Genomic DNA, 22,838 nt, shown 5'->3' on the forward strand with positions numbered 1-22,838 from the left:
TGTATGTCTCTGCCTTGCTACCCCCTGGAGTTCGCTTTCGTCGCCTCCTTCAACACCTTAATATTTCACTCCCTGCATCCTTTCGAGTGGGCGAAAGCCGCACGCCTCCTTGGCTCCAGGCTCAGGTCCGCGTTCACCTCGACCTCAGCTCGCTCCCAAAAGAGGTCACCCCCGGTTCGGTCTACCACTCCCGTTTTTTGGAACTTCGTTCGAAGTTCAACAACATGACTTTCATTTATACAGATGGCTCTAAGACCAATGACGGGGTCGGGTGTTCCTTTATTGTCGGGGCACAAAGTTTCCAATACCGGCTCCATGGCCACTGTTCGGTCTTCACAGCTGAGCTCTTTGCCCTCTACCAGGCTGTTCTTTACATTTGCCGCCACCGACATTCTGCTTATGTCATCTGCTCAGATTCCCTGAGCGCCATCCAGAGCCTCAGTGATCCGTACCCGGTTCACCCTTTCGTACACCGGATCCAACGCTCTCTTCAGCAGCTGGTGGACGTCGGTACGCCGGTTAGCTTTATGTGGGTTCCTGGCCATGTCAGTATCCCTGGGAACGAAGCTGCAGATGCCGCGGCCAAGGCTGCGGTCCTCCAGCCTCGGACAGCTTCTTGTTGTGTCCCTTCGTCCGATTTTAGCAGGGTCATTTGTCGGCGCGTTGTGTCGTTGTGGCATGCCGACTGGGCTGCACTTACCGACAACAAGCTTCGGGCCTTAAAACCTCTTCCCGTGGCTTGGACGTCCTCCTCACGCCCTTCTCGGCGGGAGGAGGTCGTTTTAGCAAGGTTAAGAATTGGACACTGCCGGTTCAGCCATCGCCATCTGCTGACGGCTGCGCCGGCGCCGTTCTGCCCATGTGGGCACTTGCTGACGGTTAGACATATTTTAATGTCCTGTCCAGATCTTACCACACTGCGCCTCGATCTTAACCTGCCTAATAGTTTAGATGCCATTTTAGCGGATGACCCACGAGCAGCTGCTCGTGTTCTTTGTTTTATCAATTTGACGAACCTCGCTAAGGACATTTGATGATGTTTTACTCTTACGCCTGTCAGTCTGTCTTTTATTGTGTTTTCCCTTTTAGTTGTTGTTGTCAACTTGTGCCTCGCGGTGCATTCTTAGAGTAGTCAGGGCGCTAATGACCATTGACGTTGTGCGCCCGAAAACCACAAAAAAAAAAAAAAAAAAAAAAAAAAGTCTGTTGGCAGATAGGTGATGAAACAGAATGAAGTAGTGGTGTGGCGTGGGCCATTGTTTGGAATGGCACTGTGGGAGAAGTCTGGTTCAGGTTGTCAATGTGAGTGTCATAATGCTCGTAATCACTAGTACTGCAGCAATTGATGTTTTGCCCTGCATGATATTTGAAGCCACTTAGATTAACATTCATTACGGAGAAACGGGCTATTGTTTATTGTGACTGCCTGCTGCAGTATTGTATGAAATACAAGGGATGGATTCTCTCGGTATCAAATCTGGAATGTTGATTATGGAGTCACTAGATAAATTTTATACTTGTTATGGCACAGTTTGTGCTTGGCATTGGCAGTGATGTGAAGTTTAACTGAAGATGTGTCAAACAATGATGATGGCGAAGTTGCTATGTCATTTGCCACTCTACTATCGTCCAAGCCCTGTTGGATGTTACCGATTTTGTACACGGGATGTTCATGGAATATATGAGCTCTTGTTGGAGATGTTGTTGACTTCACTGTAGGAACAGTGAAGTACCATTTGTTATGGTAGCATTCCCAATCGCATAAATAGCACAGCATATTTACAACTTAACAGCAAAACAGTGGCCCATTGTGGGAGTTTGGGGTCACATCTATGGGAGATGGGGTGCCGGCAATATGATAGCAGAATAGTGGTCTGGTGTTGTAGACCAGATTTCTATCCTATTTATTAGTAGTACATACATGCAACATGCGTAAGTGTTATGAGTGTACAAAGCATACCAATTCCTGCTGCCTCATATGAAGCAACCCTCGTTCACACAGTCAGAGATGTTATTTCACCACATATTCTCTTGTGTTTCTCAGTAATTTGGCAGACCGGAAAAATACTGTACCATTTTAGTACCCTTCTGTTCTTCAGTAAAAGATATTTCCAACAGTACCTCAGTCTGTTTGTTACTGTTTGTGCATATATCTTGTATGAAGAGTTAAGAAGACTAATATCTCAATAATTGTCACATTTTCTGTGATCTCCTTTGATTTAATAATGGGATAATGCTGTTTGCAGATGTTTCAGTACTTCATTGAAACATTTTTTCTGTAACCATGTAATGCTTTCATCTTGTAGCAAATGTATCGTATAGATTTCTCCTTGTGTCTGCTTTTTATTGTGTTTTTATTACTGTCATAGCTAAGAATGCCCCTCTATATTACGAAAAAATGATCAGTTGTAACATTATATCCTCTTTAGACTATGGTGTCTTCTATAAGTGGGATGGCTTTCTCATGTGCAATAACATACTCTGTTATAGATCTAGTACCCCTAGTACTCCATGTAATTTTATGAATATTTCTATTTAAGGGGAGAGGGGTTGTATTGATTGTCATTCTTAAGTGGTTTAAAGGCAGAAAAAATCTCTTGGCTGATATACATTATTGTTTTTAGTATGTTCTCCATGTGGTCCCACTATGCCTTTAATGGCAGATTTATCTACTTTGCATTGAAATCTCCAGCAATTATTAAATAATATGCTTTAGGTATTCTACCAATCATTGTCGTATATGCATTTGTAGGCTGTATTCTCACCAATAATATTCACCAACTTATCCCAGTGTCTTAAACCTTAAGTATATCAATCCTTAATTTATGGAAACATATGGATTTAACCAATTTGATTGTAACTGCAACTCCAGCTCTTGCCTGTTCAGTTCTACTTACTCCGTTATATTTCATAATATAACGACTAATTTCTTTAGAGATTTGTAGTTCCTTCTTTGTTTCTGATATTACAACTATATCAGTTTTTGAAATGTTTAATTCCCTCGTTATTTGTTGTTCATTACTGCTTATTCCTCTAACATTCCATGTTGTTGTTTTCCTTATTTTTCCCACTCCCTATATTATTTTTTCCTCACTGGTCATTGTCATAAGTGTTTTTTGCTACTTGATTTTTGTCAGTAGTGTTGTAATTCCCCATTAAAAGATACAGACCTGTAGCCTGGTGGCAGGGCTGCCACATTTGTGTGTCCTAGTACACCTGCTTTTTCTCTGGGGTTCTCTCTCCTTAGATGGCTGCCTTCACTACAGCTATGGATTCATCTCTCCAGGTTTTGGAGGGACTCCTTCCCTGTTATTAATCAAGGTTGACCCCTCTAGGAGGGTCTGTTTCTCTATGCCTAAGACAACCTGTCTCCCCGTGCCCACCACTCCTACATTGTGGACTGGTCTTCATCTGATTCATAACCATAAGACCTGTCCCGCTAGGGTGGCCCTGCCAGTAGCTTGCACTCCCTCAATATAGCTATCTGCATCATAGCGGAGTGCACAGATTTCCTTGCCACAGTTAGGTGGCAGTCCTTGAGGAGATAATTAATACATATTTTTATTTTTCTTAATTTTCAGATGTACCACCAGACATACTGGAACATCTCTGGGCTGGAATGCCACAGAGATGGAAGATTTCGACACAGCAGTGGCAGCAGTGAATCGGTATCTACTACTACTACTACTACTACTACTACTACTACTATTTATTATTATTATCATTATTATTATTATTATTATTATTTGTTTCCTTTCTCTGCCTTTATTGGTAAGAGGTCTACTGGGAAACTCACTATTTTCTGATGCCATACAATGGGAAGCATTTACGTGAACAAACAGGTAACACCACACCAAATTTAGACACTGAAATTATTATTCCTTTTGGCCATCGAGTAACATGGGTAGCGGCCAGCTGCATCAAGTCACTAATGCAGCATCTCTGGAATCAGCAATGCTGAGTTGTTACATTGCTGAAATCGTGCGTGTTCACCACCTGTTGTCTCTGTGGCATGCTCGGGTCATCTAGAACATATTTTATCACCTTCTAATACATTGTAGACATGTGGTTATTGTATTCACCAGGTGTTATTGGCCATTTACTGGATTGGATGGACATTATTTGTTATGGTGAACATAACCCATGCTTTTGACACAGCACAGTCTGCATTTTCATTCTGGAAACCACTGTGAAGTGCACCAGTTATGTAACTGTACTTATTATTAGCGCTTTTATCTGTTCTGTTCCTATATGGAGTGTGGGAAAAATAATTGTTTAAATGGCTCTGTGTGATCTGTAATTACTCTAATCTTATCCACAGGAACCCTATTGGAGTGATTTGTGGGGGTTTGTTGTATATTCATATAGGAATGATTTAAAGCTGTTTCTTGAAACTTTATCAGTAAACTTTCTTGAGCACACCCACGTATTTGTATGAGTTCACAGATTCAAGCTCTGTCTCACTAGTACTATATTCATAGTGTACTGTGTTTTATCACTTCGTGAAGTGCACAATGTTAACTTTTTGAACACTTAGGCAAATCGGCAAACACTGCACCACCTTCAAAGCTCCTCCCGTGGGGCTCACATCTCTTTCCTGAATACGTGCTTGCCCACCACAGGGCCCCAGTCTTGGGAGTACCTCTTCCCTTCCTGTGCTGAATGTCTATCCTCCTGCTGTTATTTTTCCCCTTCCTGGAGGAACATGTTTTGCATATATTCGGGAATGCATTCTGAAGTTGCAGTAGTCTGGCATCTGTACAGTCCTTTGCCTTCCTTTCTTTTTCCATCTCTTCTCCTCTCTATGCTTGTGTTAGAGATTTCTTGTTGTTCCTTCTTCCTCTCTGTGTGCTCCTGAAGGTTAGCCCATGCATTTGCTACATGTCTGGAGACTGGAAAACACAAAGTTTTGAACTCCGAGCTCCATGTCAGCAGGTGGGTTTCAAACATATCCTCGGTACAGGCCAGGCCCAGGGAGGGGTGATTTGCTTAGCTGTTACCTTCCCAATAGCCAATTGGTCCCTCTGTCTGGAGTTTGGGAGATGTGACCTTAGGTGACACTGGCTATCGTGGTGGATGTTTTTGTGATGAGTCAATCATCTTCGCCGCAGTCTAGGTCTACTAAATGTAAATGATGTATAGCTAAAGATTCTGTGACTCTCAAAGGTACACCTCAGGTCCTCGTGGTCTCGCATACCAAAGGATGTCAGTCTTTTGCTTCATTTGATCTGTTTATTATTCAGAAAGGTGTGAATGATTTTTTGTGCCCTGTGAAGTTCTACTCTCACTTGCATAATGGGAAATGGCTTCTCAAGACCAGTTGTGATTTTCAAGCCCGACAACTGCTTACGGCTTTGTTCCTACATGGCTATCCTGTTTGTGTCGAGGCTTCCGTATAGGGTGACCATTATTGAACTAGATGAAAAACATTTTAATTAGTTATGAGCTACAGTATGCTCACACTTTATTCAACATGTAAACATCATTATGGATATTTGGATTTAGGTTATGACATGTTTGATACACCTGCCATCCTTGGCACAGACGAATAGCAAAATTCTGCATGATCTGCTGAAGTGTCAGAACATTGATGCTGTCAATGACCTCCTGAATTGCTGCCTTCAGCTGAGCAATATGATTTTTACACAATAGGTGGAGCCCATGAATGCCCACACCAAACTGATAGCCAACACAAAAGGTCTATTGCCATGAGTCAGGTCTCACAGGATGTGGGTGCTGTAATGTTTGCATATGTCTGTTTAATGTTAACCATTAATAGGCACTAATCTGGAGATAGTTTGGGTCAAAAGTTGAATGAAGTGTAGTGGTTTGAATGGCAGAGGGGAAAAATGGGCCAAGGCAAGAGCCAAGGGGAAAAAAACTGCTGTGATAGTTGGGTTGAGTTGGGTTGTAAGAGCAATAGCAGTTTCCTTGCAGACTGAGGCAGGTCATACAAGGGTGGCTTTTGTTATTAGTGGGTACCATTCAGATCTATACCTTTGACATTGTGTGGTGCTGTTACTCGGAGGCTGCTGCTGGATGTCAGTGTAGATTTCTTAGTCAGCATCAGCATACCTGTAACAGTTGGGTTCATCATCATTTTGTGTCTGATAGGTCATATATCAGATTCAGAGTGTGAGATAATGTTGGTGATTTGTTTGCAAATGAGTGAGTGAGCTTGTTGGTCTCCATGCTGTAGCTTGTTGGTCGGCTTTAATAGCAGCTGTCATATCCAGTCAACCTTGCTTATATGCAGGGTCTTGCTGACATTTGCCACTTGTGGGTGTACGTTAGCTTGCCCTAGGTGGATATGCCCTACATAGTAGTGTCTTTGGCTGTATGTGCTTCCACCTACAGTTGTGATCATAGTTTCCCAGAATAAAGATGAAATGATTGTTAGTGTGTCTTCAGTTACTGTATAGCTGTGTGATGTGTTTCCTGAATACATCCTTGAGGGTTTCAAAGCAGTATTCATTGCAAAGATCCACAGTGTGTGTGTAGTGTGGAGTGTTGCTAATGATGTGTAGCACTTCGTTCTGTATGATCTGCAGGCGGCGCAGGTGTGTAGAAGCTACTTTTCCCCAGACAGGCACTGCGAACATCAGAGGTCTAACCAGTGTCATATATATGGACCTCAACACCCTCCCTTTCAGTGTACTGTCCCTTTTGAGCATTGGGTAAAGTTGTTTGAGCCTCACGTGCACACTGTTGGCAACATATTCGATGTGGTAAACCCATGCAAGTTTCTGGTTGATCCAGACACTGAGATATCGGACTTACTCTTGGAAACATATTGTGTGTGTATATAGTGTTGCATGTTCAGTGTTGATGGTTGTGTAGTAATTTGTCTGTGTGTGAACAGAACTTACAGGTTTATTCGTGCACACCTTGTCTTTATTGTAGTCCCACAAAAAGGAGTAGCATGTGTTCAGATCTGGAGAATATGGCAGCCAATTAAGGCCCATGCCAGTGGCCTCTGGGTTCCCAGAGCCAGAATGCTGCCCCTAAAGTGCCCCTCAAGGACATCAAGCACTCTTCTGCTTTGATGGGGTCAAGCTTTGCCTTGAATGAACCACATCTTGTCAAAATCGGTCATTTTGGATAATGGGGATGAAATGCTCTTCCAAAACCTTCATGTACCATTCAATAGCCACTGTGCCATCAAGGAATATCACACATATCATTTTGTGACTAGGCATTGTACTCCCCAGTCATCTGTTGAGGGTGAAGGGATTTCTCACTTGCGAAATGCGCAATATCAAGTCCCCCAAATGCTTCAATTTCACTTAGCGACTAACTTAGCCAAGTGAAAGTGGTCTCCAAAACCAAACCAAACCATGCTCATAATAATTCACATCATGTGCTTAAGCCAACTGTGCATTTTGAATGTACTACCACAAATTGTTCAGAAGTCATAATCATTTTATTTCATATAGTTCAATAATTGCTACACAGTATGCTGAGTATGTTGCATAATGATATTTACATTAACCTGCTTGATGGTCTTACCAAGGGACAAAGCCAAAATTATCTCGATCAGGCCATCACTGTGATCCATCAGGTAATGAAAAAGATTGAGGCAAACTCGCATGCCTCAAGCACTCTTTTCCTCACATTTGTTCAAATAGTGCTTCCATTGCAGATAAAGGCAGGCTATGAAATCATCACAGCCCAGCTGTACATTCTAGACTCAATGCATTTCTACCAGTGTCAACGTTATAACGATGATATCATGTTCTGTCAAAACACCACCAAATGTGTTACTTGCAGGGATGCTCATCAGGGTGATTGCCTGCCTGCCTGCCTGCCTGCCTGCCTCCCTCCGTTTCCCCACTGTACCATCTGTAATGGTGACCTTACCACCTCACCCTGTGAGTGCCCAATGTATCATGATGAGCAGGCTGACCAGGGCACCATGTGAAGGAGAAAGTACCCTACTCTGTTCCTCGCAAGTTGTTGGCTAGCCAAAGGCCTGGCATTTAATCGTCTGGCACTTGGAATCGCAGCATACAGTTGTTCTCTGCCTCCGGGAAATGAAATTGCATCCTCCAGCACACTTTGAGCTCTTGTGTTTCCTTCCAGCCCACTTTGACCTTGCCCCAGAAGACTCGTGTTGCACATAGGCTGCAAGCTGTTATAGTCCCCATTTTCTTTCCTATTTTCACCTTTTCTCTTTGTAATTTCTACACCCCAGCATCAATGTTGTCACCAGGGCAGACTTACTCCAGTTGGTTGGCTAGCTCCCTCATCTCACCCCTTTTTGCTGCTCAGTGACTTTAATGCCTGTCATCCCCTTTGGGGCTCTTTGAGAACCTGTCAGAGAGGTTCCATTTTGGCTGACCTTCTCAATCAACTCAGTCTCACCGTCGTAATGCTGGAGCACCCGTGTTCCTTTCAGACTCTACATGTGCGTAATTCCATTTGGACCTCTCATTCTGCGCTGCCCAGTTTGCTCTTAGTCTCAAGTTTTCTGTTCTCTCTGACATGTTCTCAGGAGACCATATCCCATGCACTATAAGTTTGCTGACTCCTACCCGCCTACGTGTAAATGCAGGTGAGGACTTCCTAAGGCTGACGGGAGGCTTCACCCCTCCCTGGTGACCTCCAGTGAACATTATTTTTTCCAGCTGTGGTGACTGGGTAGAGTTCCTTATGAATGTTATCCTTCTGCCACAGAATATCAATGTCTTTCACTACTTCTTTATTGCAACATGTTCCAGTCCTGTAATGGGCTGAGGCATGCCACGACACGAGTCATGCATCGAGATGTGCTTTTCACGTTTTTAACCTCCATTCTATGATGGCGAACTGCATACTTTGTAAAGAGTGCATGCACAGTTTTGTTGCATTCTTCAGGATAGCAAAAGAGCTAACAGGATTTCCCTCTTTCAACAGTTTCACTCCCTCGTGCATCATGCGGGACAACCTCTATCTCCTCTCTGGGACCAATGTTAACATTGTTCTGGTGCCTTTGTGCTTACTGAACTCCCAGTGTACCCATCAAAAACTGCTGTACAACCTCTCACCTCTCCCTTAATAACGAGTCTTCAGAAACCTAATGTAAGCATCACAAAAGGTTGATACAGTTCTATCTTTGTGGACTAGTAATGCTTAATAAACAATAAAGTCAATGGAATATCCTCATCAGTTTGCTTAACCCATGTGTGTAGTGCTTAGTTTTTGAACTTCCTCATTCCAGTTTCGTTGAAGAAAGCTGGGTCTAGGGAGCCAGTTCATATTGCATGTAATTCTTCAAATACTCATCTGATTTCTTGATAATGGAGATTTGCTGAAACAGCAAGAATTGATGATAAGTTTCATTGTCAATCTCTATTGTTGAATTTGCTTGGGAGAGCTGAAGTGTGTGAGCCTTCTGTGACAGTTTGATACTTGTGAATGGCTGGTTTTCCATTTTTGTCATTGCTTGTTTTGGCAATTGTAAGTGCATCATGGCATAAGATTGTATCATCTCTCATTACTCCTGTCACTATTATCACAATTTTCTTGGTACTCAGAAAATGAGGGTGATTATGAAATTAATGTGTAAGCTTGCAAATGTCATTTTCATCTTAACTTTGGTGAGATTCTCAAAAATTATTGTGCTGCCCACTTCATGAAAACAACACACTACAATATTCTTAATGTGTAGCACATACGTCTTGAATTGTAGTCACCCAAATTATCCTTTTACTGGGAGCACTGTCTGTCATACCACTACCATGGGTCATGCCACCATGGCTTGAGAATGGCCAGACCAAAATTGTCTCAATGTCATGTCTGGCCACATGCCTGACCAGAGCTGGTCATTATATCTCATAGCGAAGTAGTGTTTGTTCACAAACTTCTCATACTCCTCTGTTGTAAGTAGAGCACAGAGTCTTTCTGTATCCTGTACATACAAATGTGAAGACTTGATACACAGGAAACCTCCAGCAGCATGAAAATAGGTTATCATTCACTTACAGTAGTTCAGATGGGCAAGGAACTCTGCATGGATGTACTCCTTCATCAAATTCACCATTCTGAAGTATTGGATTCATAACATTGCAGTGGGTCCATGTTCCTGACCATGTACATCACTTTTACAAATTTGGAAGCAACTTATTCAAGTAGTTTGTTTTTGTTCAAAGAATTTAGTGAGTGAAGCACGAAGAGGATATGTGATGTGAAGATTGTGATGCATATTTGCTCTTCCTCAGAGAGTTTCGCATTGTCTAATAGTGTGTTTGAGAAGATATTTTCAAGAAGAAAATGACCCCACACTGCTCTGGCAAAGATGTGCCCTTTCAGAAATTGTCCACTGATAATGGAGCATTTATAGCGCATAGAGCATCATTCAAACCAGCTCGAATCATCAGGTACCCCACACAACCCAGAATTGACAATAGCAGATGAAATCTGCTGAGACATGTAACACAATTAGGCAGCTCAGAGAGTGATGTATTTGTGGCAGCTGCACCAATATCCCTGGCTCTCCAATGTAACTTAATAACAACAAATTGCTTCTGATGAGTGTGATGTCACAATTGTTAACATTAGTTTTTAGTGTGGCTGTTAATTTATAAGCAGTAGCAGCAAGCAGTCAGATGATATCTGAAAAAAATTCTGTAGTGTGTTCAGGCTGCCAGATTTGTGTATGCACAAATGTATGTATGTACCAAGCACCACGGGTTTCGAATCCGCACCAGATGGCATGGACCTTGATTACCACAAGAGGCCTCTGCACTTGTTGTGCTGTAATTTCACACCTATCTCTTTGGGGCAAAGTTCACTCTTCTGACAGACCATAAATTCTTAGTTACACTTTTTGGACCCAACTCTCACCTTCCAGAGCAGACGGTTCAATGTCTCCAGCACGGGCATTATTCTTACGGAATAAGCTTACACCATCCGGTATTAGCCCACCAGCCACCATGCTAACACGGACGCTCTGTCACATCTCCCAGCAGGCTCTGATCCTGCATTTGACCAGCAGGAGGGCCTCTGTTCTCACATTGACTCTGCCCGCTGGGATGTGCTGGATGGTCTGTTTCCTATGGCTGCTCACATTGTCGTAGCTACCCACCGAGAACCTATCTTGCAGCAGGTTCTCCGCCACAGGGTCCACGGGTCGGCCTCTTATATTACTTGGCAGATGTGGACTGACTTCAGCCACTGGCACCACCTGTCCCACAGGCTCTCTGTGGTCGATGACGCCCTCCTGTTGGCCATGGAGTCAGATGCCCATCAGGTGGTCATCCCTCTGGATTTGAGGCATCAAGTGCTCAGTTTGTTACATTACGGGCACTGGGGTATGCCCAACATGAAGGTTTTGGCTCATTGGCATGTGTATTACCCAGCATCAATTGCAATATTGACTGCCTGGTCTGCGGGTGCAACATGTGAGCGTGTCACCAGGCAAGACCCCCTCAGTTGTTTGCACCTTGGCTCATGCCTCGCGGCCCTGGGATTGCATCCATCTCAATTTTGCAGGCCCGTTTTTGGGGTCGATGTGGCTACTTGTTGTTGATGCCTATTCCAAACACTCATATGTCGTCCACATGGTGTCCACCACCACAGATTCCACACTCGTGGATCTGGCACAGTTTCTCACAATTGAGGGCCTACTTCACACATTGGTCTCTGATAATCGCCCTCAATTCAAGGCATCCTCCTTCCATGACTTCTGTTGGGCCAACGGTATCAAACATATCTGTAGCCCGCCTTTCCACCCTTCTTCGTCTGGCACGGCAGAGTGGCTTGTCCGCATATTTAATCTTTTGACTGCTTATCTCGCTGAGTCGCCATGGACTGCGGCATATTCCATCGACCTGCTCTGCATGCCTGTCTCTTGGAGCCACCACTGGGACTGGATTGGCCCACGTTGCTCAACCCACCCTGTGCTGAATATTTCTTGGCTGAATACGACTCGCGCAGAGCAAGCATGAATTTTTGGCAGCTTTGAGCTGTAATATCTTGGGCAATAGCTTTTGTAAAGAAATAAAATTGTACAACTTTATGTGTTTCCTTAAGAATAATAATGTGAAAATAATTTTACGGGCCATATTGAGCCAGAAAATTGTAGTTAAATCAACCAAAACATAGGCGCCCAAAAACATTTTGAACTTCGGCTTGTTCCATCTCCTGAATTAATGCTATGACAAATGTAAAAATTGGCGTGTGGTAAACTAACACAAGATTCTTAAATATAATATTTCTTTCCATAGCACTTTCCAGTATTGAATGGATTAAGCACAAAATTGAAGATTTTGTAAAAACATAAAAACGCGGTATTTTTGTTCTGATTTTGCTAAAAAACTATGATCCATGGAACGTACCAAGCTGTACAACTGGAATGGAAGTTGGGCACAGAAATCAGGCCTGAAAACAATGTAAACTTTCGGTTAGCACATGTAATAGTGTGTACGCATGATGAAAATTAAAATTTAGGGTGCATTAGATTGACTGCATAGCTATAAGGAATAAAATTTTTATTCCCCTACTATTTTTCAATCTACAAATTGGTTCAAAAGATGTTGATTTTTAAGAAAAGATGAAACCAGTGTGTATTCAATACTTCTTTTTCAAATACCATTTTCTATTAATGCTTCAAAGCCAGTCTCATTCGAACAACAGATTTTCAGCCCCCCCCCCCCCTTCCACCCAAGCCACAACAATGAGTTCAATTTTCAATATTGGCTAACAACAGAGGCAAAGTAGCAAGAAAAGTCACAAGGAGAAGAGAGTTTTAATTTTGGCAAGTTGTTTCTCATTGATCAAAGGCATTTAAATCAGTTATGGAAAACATGTTTCATACAATTTGATAGTGTGGTCTACAATTGTGGTACTAAGGATAAAAGAATATAACTGTCCATGTTATGTGTTAATAATTTAAATGTATCATATGCAGATTAATGTATGGGTTTTGTTATACTGGAGCAATGTGCTTAGCGTAATTACTTTTGCCACACTGTACAGATATTGTGCCATCTCAATCACCAATTTATTCATTTGCCAGTAAACTGCTACATATGAAGAAGTCAGGCTTTGTTCATATAATTTTACATCTGTTGCATCTATTTCCCATTCACCTCTTTGATCTGGGATTGGAAAGACAATGGTGAAGTTAAATATAGATTCATATATTATTTTTTACATATTTGCCTTTTTTTAGTAATTCATTCAGAAGGGTCAATAAATTTTCTCAGATTTAGTGATTAGCAATGCTTATTTGTATGATAGGTCTCAAAGCAGGGTGCAACACATAATGGAACATTGCAAGTTTTACATTGGTATCTAGTTTCCCGGCACGCTTTCTGTTTCGTGCTAACTGTGCATCTGTGCATTAGTGTACTATTCTGTGAATGTTTACTCACAATAACAGCCATAAAATGTCTCCCTGTGAATCACAGAGGATTCTTGTCATTGTAGTGCCTTTGCCTACCATCTTTTCTCCGTTCTGTATTATATTTTTCTACAGTCTCCCTTACGAGAGATAGGTGAAACTCTGCGAGTGCCATTTTTGCTCTGTTACCGACTGGTGGAGAGCATGATCATTTAGAATGCACAAATCCAGAATGTGAAAAAAAATATTTCTGATACAAATTCATAGTCTTATGCACTGATCCCACTGAGCTCAGTAACATGTCACAACGGTCAACTGCACCCATACTCGAATTGTAATCCACAATACATATCGGTTTCCTTATTTCTTCGCCAGTCTTCTCTGTTTCAACCATTTGTGTTGTGTGACTTGTGGTCAACATGTACACCTCTCTCTTATCACACCACTTGGTTGAAAGAATCTTTCAGTGGTCCTAAACTCGGTTTCTCCTCGTTTTAATTTCTTCTTCAGTTTTGGCATATTGACCCTATTCTTGCGAACAGTGCCACATGTGGCTATTCCATGGTTGTGAAGTCAGAGGAACATGTCTGGGCTGCAGAACGAGTTATTGACATATTGGGTATGACCCTGTTCCAAAAATGGTCCCATAAGAGTTGCCACTACGTTGCCAGTTTTTCCCAAATTGTGGAACCCAATTTCTGTTGTCGTGCCTGCGTATGCAATAAAATCTGAAATATACTCTATCTGACAGTCATACAGTACACATTTCTTTCACCAGACTTTCATCTGTACAAAGTTTGTGATTTGGGTGAAATGAATTATGAAACGTCTTACGAACATTGTCAGCAGTCGTTTTAATTTTATATAGACTGTCACCTCTAGTACTCAGAGTTATCACTGAAGTGTAACATTCTCAGAAGTAGACAAAAACAGTCCTGGGACATAATTTTGCTGAAAACTGGTGTGTTCAAAAGTGTATCTCTGGACCAATAATCACTTAATTTTAACTTCTTAAGGGGAGCCAGAAGGATCAATCTCCTCCATGTTAATTTTAGCAAATATAAGGTACATTTTTTCTGAAACCATTAAACATATTGCTCTTAAATTTGGACTACATCTTCAGTGAATATTTATCTAGAAAGTTATAATGCCATGTTATGACATATTTATTGGTTTTTGTTTTACAGTTTTTTAAACAGATGCTGATTTTTTTTTTTTTTCTCTTTAAGATTTTGCACTTTGTCTTCATTAACTTTTCAATTATACAATATTTTTTCACAATTTGTTATAAAAATGAAGGAAAAGAAGTAAACAATATTGTGTATAAATTTCATTGATATACTGTTAGCAGGTTTTGAGGAAATGTTCCTCAAAGATGAAAATTTTAAATTTATGGGAAATGGCTTCCGAAGCTTTTTAATTAATTCCTGCCTCATATGATGGATTGTCAGCATCCTCTTCCTTTTCCAGTGTTTCCTTTTCACTGGTCTTTTCTTCCCTTTGGCTGCATGTTGTAGGCTTTTGTCTCTTCTTCTTGCACCTCTTAGTCTTTCTTCATCAATTAGGTGCTTTGTGGAAATGGTGTTGTGTCATGGTTGGAATCCTAAAAGTTTCAGCACATCACATTTGATAATGTTTGCTTCATTGTATGTTGCCACTGCATCATACACTCCAAAATGCAATGTTTGTATTTGTGCAAACATTCTTTGGGAATCGTAATCCAAATTAAATTATTTGCACTTTCATTTGGATTTTCTGTTTTCCCATGTAAACACTCTTACAATAAACTTGGCTGTGATGAATCTCTAAATATGGGCTTAATTACATCAATTACATCAATTACAGCATTTGGCATGGGCATATTCCTTTCCTGATTGGTACTTACACCATGAGCCATCACCTGTGAAGCACAGTGCATGTTGTGGGTGCTCATTTGTTGATGCAGTGTGAAAAATGATGCCTATACTGCTCTCCTCATATTCTCAATGCTTCTTGTATTTTGCCTAATTGCACACCCATAATACCTCTGCAATCTATCAATTGCTTCCTCCAAGGGTCTTACTGTCACTAAGCTTCTGGGATCCCAATGTCTGCTTTAGTTTGCACAAGTGAGCCTTTATGCACTTCAGCACATGCCCAAATTTTAGGTAAATTATTAAAATAATAAGACTAAAGTATATTTTACCAAGCTTTAATATTTAAACAACCACTACCAAAGCAATCAGACTCCAATAAGCCTGATACTTCACCTACAAAAATAACTGGACCAGAATATAAGTTTTGGTCTAACTCCAATGCAGCATCTATCAATGAGCTCACAATTGAAAAGAAAAATAAAACACAGAGCAGAAAAAGTTTCAGTGATTCTCATAAAAACATTACTGTAGTTAAATACAGAAATCTCTAAAAGAAATTAAAGATGACAAGTAAATGACGTAAGAGTTAACTTCTGGAATAATTAAACACAGGTTCATTAAATAACATTAAGCAAATTGCAGGTTTTAAAATTAAGCCACCACTCATGCAACCACAAAAGCATCAAGAGATAGTGATTATAATTGGAGGCGTGTACTCGAAGCAGAGTTACACATCTTTCCCTTCGTTACACATGAACTGCCAATCTTGGTATGAGCCCTTTTACTCTACAACAATCAACTGGCCCACCCATCTCCTGAGGCAGGTCATTGTATACATGGGACAGAAAACAGACAAACTTATAAAACACACAAACAGACTGTGTTAATTCAACAAGCCTCAAAAACATGTCCGTACGTGCTTCAGGGAATACAGGCCAGACAATAATGAGAATGGCCTGGAAAACTTCAAGCAACCAATTGGTACAGTAAATAAAATAAAAAAAAATTAATCACACTTGATAAACCATCAAAACATGGCATTTCAGTACTAAGGAAATCATTCAGGACTGGCAGTTGGCAACTATCCATAGGAGAGAGTGAAGTAGCTGACAAGAATTTCAAATGAGACAACAAGAGGAAGCATTACATAAATCACATTGTTTCCAAATAAAAAAAAAATAAAAAAAACACCATGGTTCCAATGCAATCATGAGCAGAAACAAGGCTGTCCACTCAGTCCCATCCACCAATGAATGTCAGAATCACCAACAACAGTACCAACAGTCTCAGTTATATGCGTTGCCAGTATATACTGCCACCCAGTGTGCTTCCAAACACAGTGGATGCAAGACTCATGCCTCCTAGCACCTCCATGTTCACTCTCTCTTCATTCCTCACCTGAGGCACATGCTATATAGGCAAACTTTATGCCAGATTGGATCAATAACCGCTAGGACAATGTGCACACATCACTTTCCCATTTGTCCATCTTGTTTGTTCGTGGGCCACTCCCATTCAGTCCCACCATGCTTCCATTCATAGCAACACGGCAACTGGAATGGTCTCGGTTACAACACAGTCAGAGTTGTTATGGGTGGGTGAAGGGTTGGTGTTTGTGGGGGGGAGGGGGTGGGGGCTACATAGTCTCAACATGACTTCTGTTTATTTTTCATTTTTGCTGTTTGCTTTTTGTTTGCAGCTCTCACATTGGCTTGTAGATATCATGTGAATTAAAACACATTCACGTAGTCATGGACGACCTTTTTTTTTTACCATTATCTTGCAGGACAACGAACCTTTTTGTTGATTTGATAAAGAAATGTAGCTTTCATGAACCTTTCTGCAGAGGCAATCAACTTATTTGTAATGAAGTGTTTCATCCCTCACTATAGCCTAGTTTGAACTGTTTGTTGAATTTCATGTGCATGTTTCCATTTACTGGCAAGTATGGCATAATGCCTTCATAAAGGACCAACCCTTAGGAAATACAGTACTGGTACTCCAAAAATACGCATTCCTACAACTGCACTGAGAACGTAAATGCTAGGTTGGGGCCTACTTGAGATGAAACTGGACATACAAATTTGCACTTTAAGCCAAATTATGCACTTCAGTATGGTTTACAAAATTCTGATGCTTTTGGAGTTTTCTGATGTCCTTATTCCGTTATGAAATACTGTAAGATCTGTTACATACAAACATACATAAATGTTCATGTGAAGATCACTAAGCAGGTGGAATTGGTCAGTAGTATTGAATAAAATTTTAGGTTTTAAATATATTGACAGCTTTAGCAGAATTTTAGAAATGAGCCTTCTGTGAAGCACACTGTTTTTAGACCACAAATGTTTCAACACTTGTCTAGTACCACCTCTAGGCTTATAGACTGGCAGCACACCATCATGTTTTATCATTGTAATTTCCCACAAGGCTTTATTTTTACTCTTGGAGCACCATATAAACTGTCCCTACCCCCCATGCCCCTACCCTCCGCCACCCCCCAAAGAAATTTGAATTCCTTCTAATTATCTTTTTTCTGTGCTGTGTGAATTCATACTTGATTGGAAGTGATAGATAACAGTATGGCCAAATCATATGACGAAATGTGATGAAAGGTGCACACCAAGCAGGCCTCCCTACATGACAATGACTGTGCATGCATAGTAATGCTTGTCTTCTAGTACACTCTGTCAACTGTTCAGATGGACCTATTTCTAACAGGTTGTGGCAAAATATTGCTAATTGTGATTTGAGGAGCATTACTTTCAAAGTAAATTTCCTTTTATGCAAGATGAACCATGTTACATGTGAGAATGTGGGATGAATTTCTTAAATCTCATTTGCATCTTATTCTCTTTGAGGACCTATCACTTAGGAAAATTTGAGGCCCAGAGTGCCCACCATTTCTGTCATTATTTAATATTTTACTGGCACATTTATGTTTGATACATTTTAAAGGGTAACACACATGAAAAAGGGCCCATATTCTGTGGAAAAGCTTAGCTATGCTTTCAGCTATGCTGTATGTGTATTAATTTAAACAATTAGTTTTAACTTTTTGTGTGTTAGTGTTACCTAACAATGATGTTGCTACTGGCTAACTACATCACATAACCTATGCTCTTCATATCTGCTGTCATAGGCTGGCGAGATCACATAACATGAGCTATGATTGGCTGATGAAAGCACATTGCAATCTCAATTTCAGTGATTCGCAAACTAATGTGCTGTATGTGGCAGAATGTGTATTTATCCTTTCATAAAAAGAAAATCAGGGGACTGATTACCTCAGAAGTCCCATAGTGCTCAGAGCCAATAAGAAAATACACAATGTACATGATGCTGTGCATCAAAGATTTTCCTAAAACACATTTTCTCCCTGTTTCATTTTCTAAAGTGCCAGGAAGTTCTTTGTGTCCATCATTGAAAGGATTGGTGAGTTTTACATCTCTGGGGAAAATGTACTGTCATTTAACACAAAGTGTATTTTCACACTGGAAGTATTGTATTTTCACCTTGGAAATCCACGAAATTTTTCTTCTTACCCAAGTATATACACAAAACAAGACTTCTTCCTTGATCACTAAGTCCCCACCCCCTGCCCCAAAGTAATCGCCTTGAGAAAGTTTTGGAGGGATTGGGGGAGAGAATCTACATCCTTCAAGAAGTTCTCTTGGTGGCTAAGTGTTGTAATTGGACTCCTCATTCTGAATACCTTGCCTTGTTGTCTTGGAAGCTTTACAGTTGATCTTGACATGTTCTGCTCCATCATTTTCATTATAATATAAAACGTTGGTTAACAATATGTACCCAGTGTTTCTACATCAAATCATTGCTACCTTGAATCTGTTGAACCCTGTGATAGTGAGTGTGATCCTCACATCTCCTCAACAGTTCAGTTATGATATTTCTCCACTCACGTCAGTAATGGTGCAAATAATTTTGTTTACTATAAACTGAGTAGCAGTATTCCCCTCCAGTAACTAACTAACCAACCATTTCAATTGCATTTGAAACAGAATCTTCATCTGTGGATGTTTACAGTCTCTGGTATAATGGTTTCAGAAAGTCTGACTAGCATTCATCATGACATGCAGCCTCATTCTGCAACTAAATAATTTAGAGAGGAAAGACAATCCATCATTTTGTCTCCCCTTTGACTGTGTCTAGTTTCAGCAGCATCCATATTCATTACTTGAATGTTGGCTTTGTTGTGTCCTTTTGTGATGTTAGTAACTGAAAATATCTCTTATGCCTCTCTTTGAGCTTCTTTTGCTCACCATTAGCACCTTTGGCACAAAAGACACATTGTTTTGGAACTGAATTTTAATTGTTTGGCTCTCAAACTTGCAGGCTAAGATGATTCAGAGGACATTGAAAGATCCTGTCTGTTCAAATGGGCATTGATGGTCTGGTGTGAGGTCTTTTTAATTTTTTTATTTATTTGTTTACATTGAGTATGAATGAGAAGGGCATTTCCATCTCTTCTTACTCTATTCACTTCAGTGAGTGATAATATTCCTTCTTTGTCACTGTGGAAACACCATTACCTGCTCCATAAATTGTTTCATTACACAAAAAGAACCTAGTAAATGTAACATGCTCTACACTGTCAACATTTGCGTAAATTAAAATATTTATAGAACAACAGATGTATGACAATTAAACAAAACGGACATTCTCAACTCTCAACAATGAACATTTGAAGTGAACTGAAGATAAATGGAGTGAGTGAGAACCCCACTCCGCTTCACACAGTCTCTCAGAAGAAGCCATGTGGTTGGCATTTGTTGTTCCGTGAAGGGCCTCCCCATTGTTAATGCATTCCCGTGCTTGAGGTATAGGCAACTTTGACAGCATCTCCATTGCTGATGAAAAGCAATGTGCCTCGAATCTTGCACCTCAAAAAACCAATATGTCGTCTTGAATGCATCTTTTCTTCCATTTGTGAATTACTATTGGTCCATTTAAATACTCATTCTATGAAAAGTCACTTTCAGTATATGATTCCTAATGATATAGTAAAAGCTATAAATTTAAAAGAAGTTGTTTCAAGTGGAATAACATTTTGTCCATTGTAAAAGTGATACTATTCATCATGATCACAAGTTACAGCAGTTAAAATGCTACATGCTCGCTTGCAGAGGGGCATCGAACTTGAGCATACAGCATGGAATTTCAGTAATTTGGCTTTGTTGAAGACAAAATTGCAAGTGTTTATATGAAATTGAATGAAATTTTATGCTCTAATACTTTGTCCATGACAATCTTTCTGAGAAACCATCTTGGGAGGCAATAGAAACAAATTATTGACAAAAAGAAAGAGGTAAAAATGATTTCTTTTGAAAATAGATTTTCAGTAACATATGTCAGAAACCATTGGGAATCTGACAAACACATATATCTCATAGTAAATTTTTTTTTTTTTTTTTTACAATTCACTGTTTGCGAGACAAAAAAGAAAAAAAATTCTCACTTCTAGCTCATCTCCCAAGGGTGGGAACTTGTATGCTTACCTCCTAACTGTCCCTAACAGTCAGTAAGTAAAGATTTGTTGTATATTCTGTACACTCTACACTCCTTTTGAGCACCCATTCACTGGACTACAACTGAATAGTTCATAGAAATGTGTGCCGTAAGGGAGTATCCAAATGGCCCATATAATGAAGCAGTTGTTGAAGTCATTTGTGTTGCAATGTGAACATTTGGCAGCTGGATGATCAATTTGCAGTATTCCACAGTTTGGCGGTAGCCACAGCCATCTATCTAAGTAGACAGTTGTGAGTAGACCTGTTGTGCCCATGTATGTGGCTGCTTTTTACACATGGCCCTGTCCCATTACTGATGTGGCATCCACAGATGGTGGGGCTGTAGAAAAGAGGTTTTTGACATTGAATGGTTGGCAACTGTCAAATTGGAGGAAGTGTTAGTGGTTGGTGCACTCGATACTGATGGACTTAATTATGGAGCAGAGTGAGAAGTAGAGATCCACATCTCGGACAGTGAGGCTGTTATTTGAGGTGGACCGCGTGAAGAAAACTTTCAAACTGTCTCAAGTCCATCTTTATACAGGATTGCTGAGGAACTCCTGCAGCTCCTCAAGGCCTTAGATTCCAAATTCAGACACCAGAATCCATCTCCCAGTACCTCTTCAGTATAAAGTCTCAGACTGAAAACACCTTCAGCTGTCTATATTTCAGATTATATTTTAATTATGCAATCAGTTCCGGCATTTCACTATACCATCTACATGCCGCCTGGCTGACGTGTGTGAAGAATCTGACCTCATGTGCAATTGAGAGAGAGGCCAGCATTCAGTAATTAGTATCTGTAGACTACTTTTTTAACAATGTGATCCCTTCATTGGTCAATCACAGATTCATGCACAATAGTCAATTACACATTGATAGACAATCAAAATCTTACAAAGGTAGTCTGGGGATACCAGTTGCTGAATGGTGTCTCTTATTTTAATTGAACCAGAGGTTGGATTCTTCTTACATGTTGATCAGGAGGCTTGAAATTGGTGTACTGAAATGGCGAAATTGGTCACATAAGTAAAATAAAATCTGAAATATAGATGGCTGAAGGTATTTTAGAATTTGTTTTGTTTTGGCCTGGGAATAGGTGTTAAGTTTATGGAGGAAAGAGGAAAGATTGTCCTCTGATGTGAGTCGATCATGAAAATGCCATTACTGAATCTGAACCAGACAAGAGGTTTTATCTGTTGACTGGATGAGAAAGATTCCTCCAGAATGCCCAGAGATAAGATAACATATGATGGTGCCATGCAGAGTACCTATGGCAGTCGCATGGATTTGTTTGTTGATTTGGCCTTTGAAAGTGAAATAATTGTGGGTAAGGATGTGGTTGTCTAAAAGGAATAGGAAAGAGTAGTAGGCTTTGTGTCAGGAAGACATTGGGAATGGTAGTGTTCCATGGTTGAATGGCCATTGGCAGGGAGATGTCAGTGTAAAAGAAAGTTACATCAACAGTGACCGGCAAAGGGTCTGGTTGTAAAGGGACAGGAACTGTGGAGTGGCAGTGAAGGATGTGATCATTGTCTTGAATGTAGGATAGTAGGTTGCTTATATAATGTGGAGGTGTTAGCCAACAGAGAAACAAGTTTATTCTATAGTAGCACTGCACTCAGCCACAGTGACCCCAACTTGTAGAATGGCATGAGTGTAATAGAAACTCTTTACTCAAACTGTTGGAAAAGCATTCCCCATTTGTCTTAGGCCTCTGTGTGACTTCCTAAAGCCAATAAAAAGCTTTAAAATGTGATCTGAGACTCACATCACCTTCTTGTAGCTCCTCAACAGTGCCTTGCTGTCTTACTCCATCTTCCATATCGACAAAAAGTTCCTTTGCCCTCCATGAAACATATTACTCCTGAACACTCAATCTGTAACATTTTTGCCAATCTTTCTGCTGCAGCTCTGATCTCTGTAGAAGTCTCAGTACTTTCGGAAGACCTCATCTTGCTCCAAAACTAATGTTAACCATGCTGGACCTTTGAAAGACCTTCTTTCCTTCACTTATTCTTTGCAGTGGAAACAGTTTTTTGCTAGGCATCTCACTGACACCAGCCATGCAAGACACTGTAGAGAACCTTGTTTACAGCAATTCTGTGCTCCCTCCAACTTTGATCCTCT

General features: G+C 40.6%; 1 protein-coding gene across 1 annotated transcript in view; it reads right to left on the minus strand.

The window, feature by feature from the left end:
• Positions 1-22,533, minus strand: part of LOC124742870 (spore wall protein 2-like) — a 66,285-nt gene extending 43,752 nt beyond the window's left edge. Inside the window, exon 1 of the mRNA XM_047248815.1 lies at positions 22,480-22,533. Within this exon, the coding sequence (XP_047104771.1) occupies positions 22,480-22,533 (54 nt within the window). The remainder of the gene's footprint in view (positions 1-22,479) is intronic.
• Positions 22,534-22,838: the final 305 nt, after the last annotated feature.

This window comes from Schistocerca piceifrons, unplaced genomic scaffold (genome assembly GCF_021461385.2).
Source record: "Schistocerca piceifrons isolate TAMUIC-IGC-003096 unplaced genomic scaffold, iqSchPice1.1 HiC_scaffold_2340, whole genome shotgun sequence".
In the NCBI taxonomy this organism is placed as follows: domain Eukaryota; kingdom Metazoa; phylum Arthropoda; class Insecta; order Orthoptera; family Acrididae; genus Schistocerca; species Schistocerca piceifrons.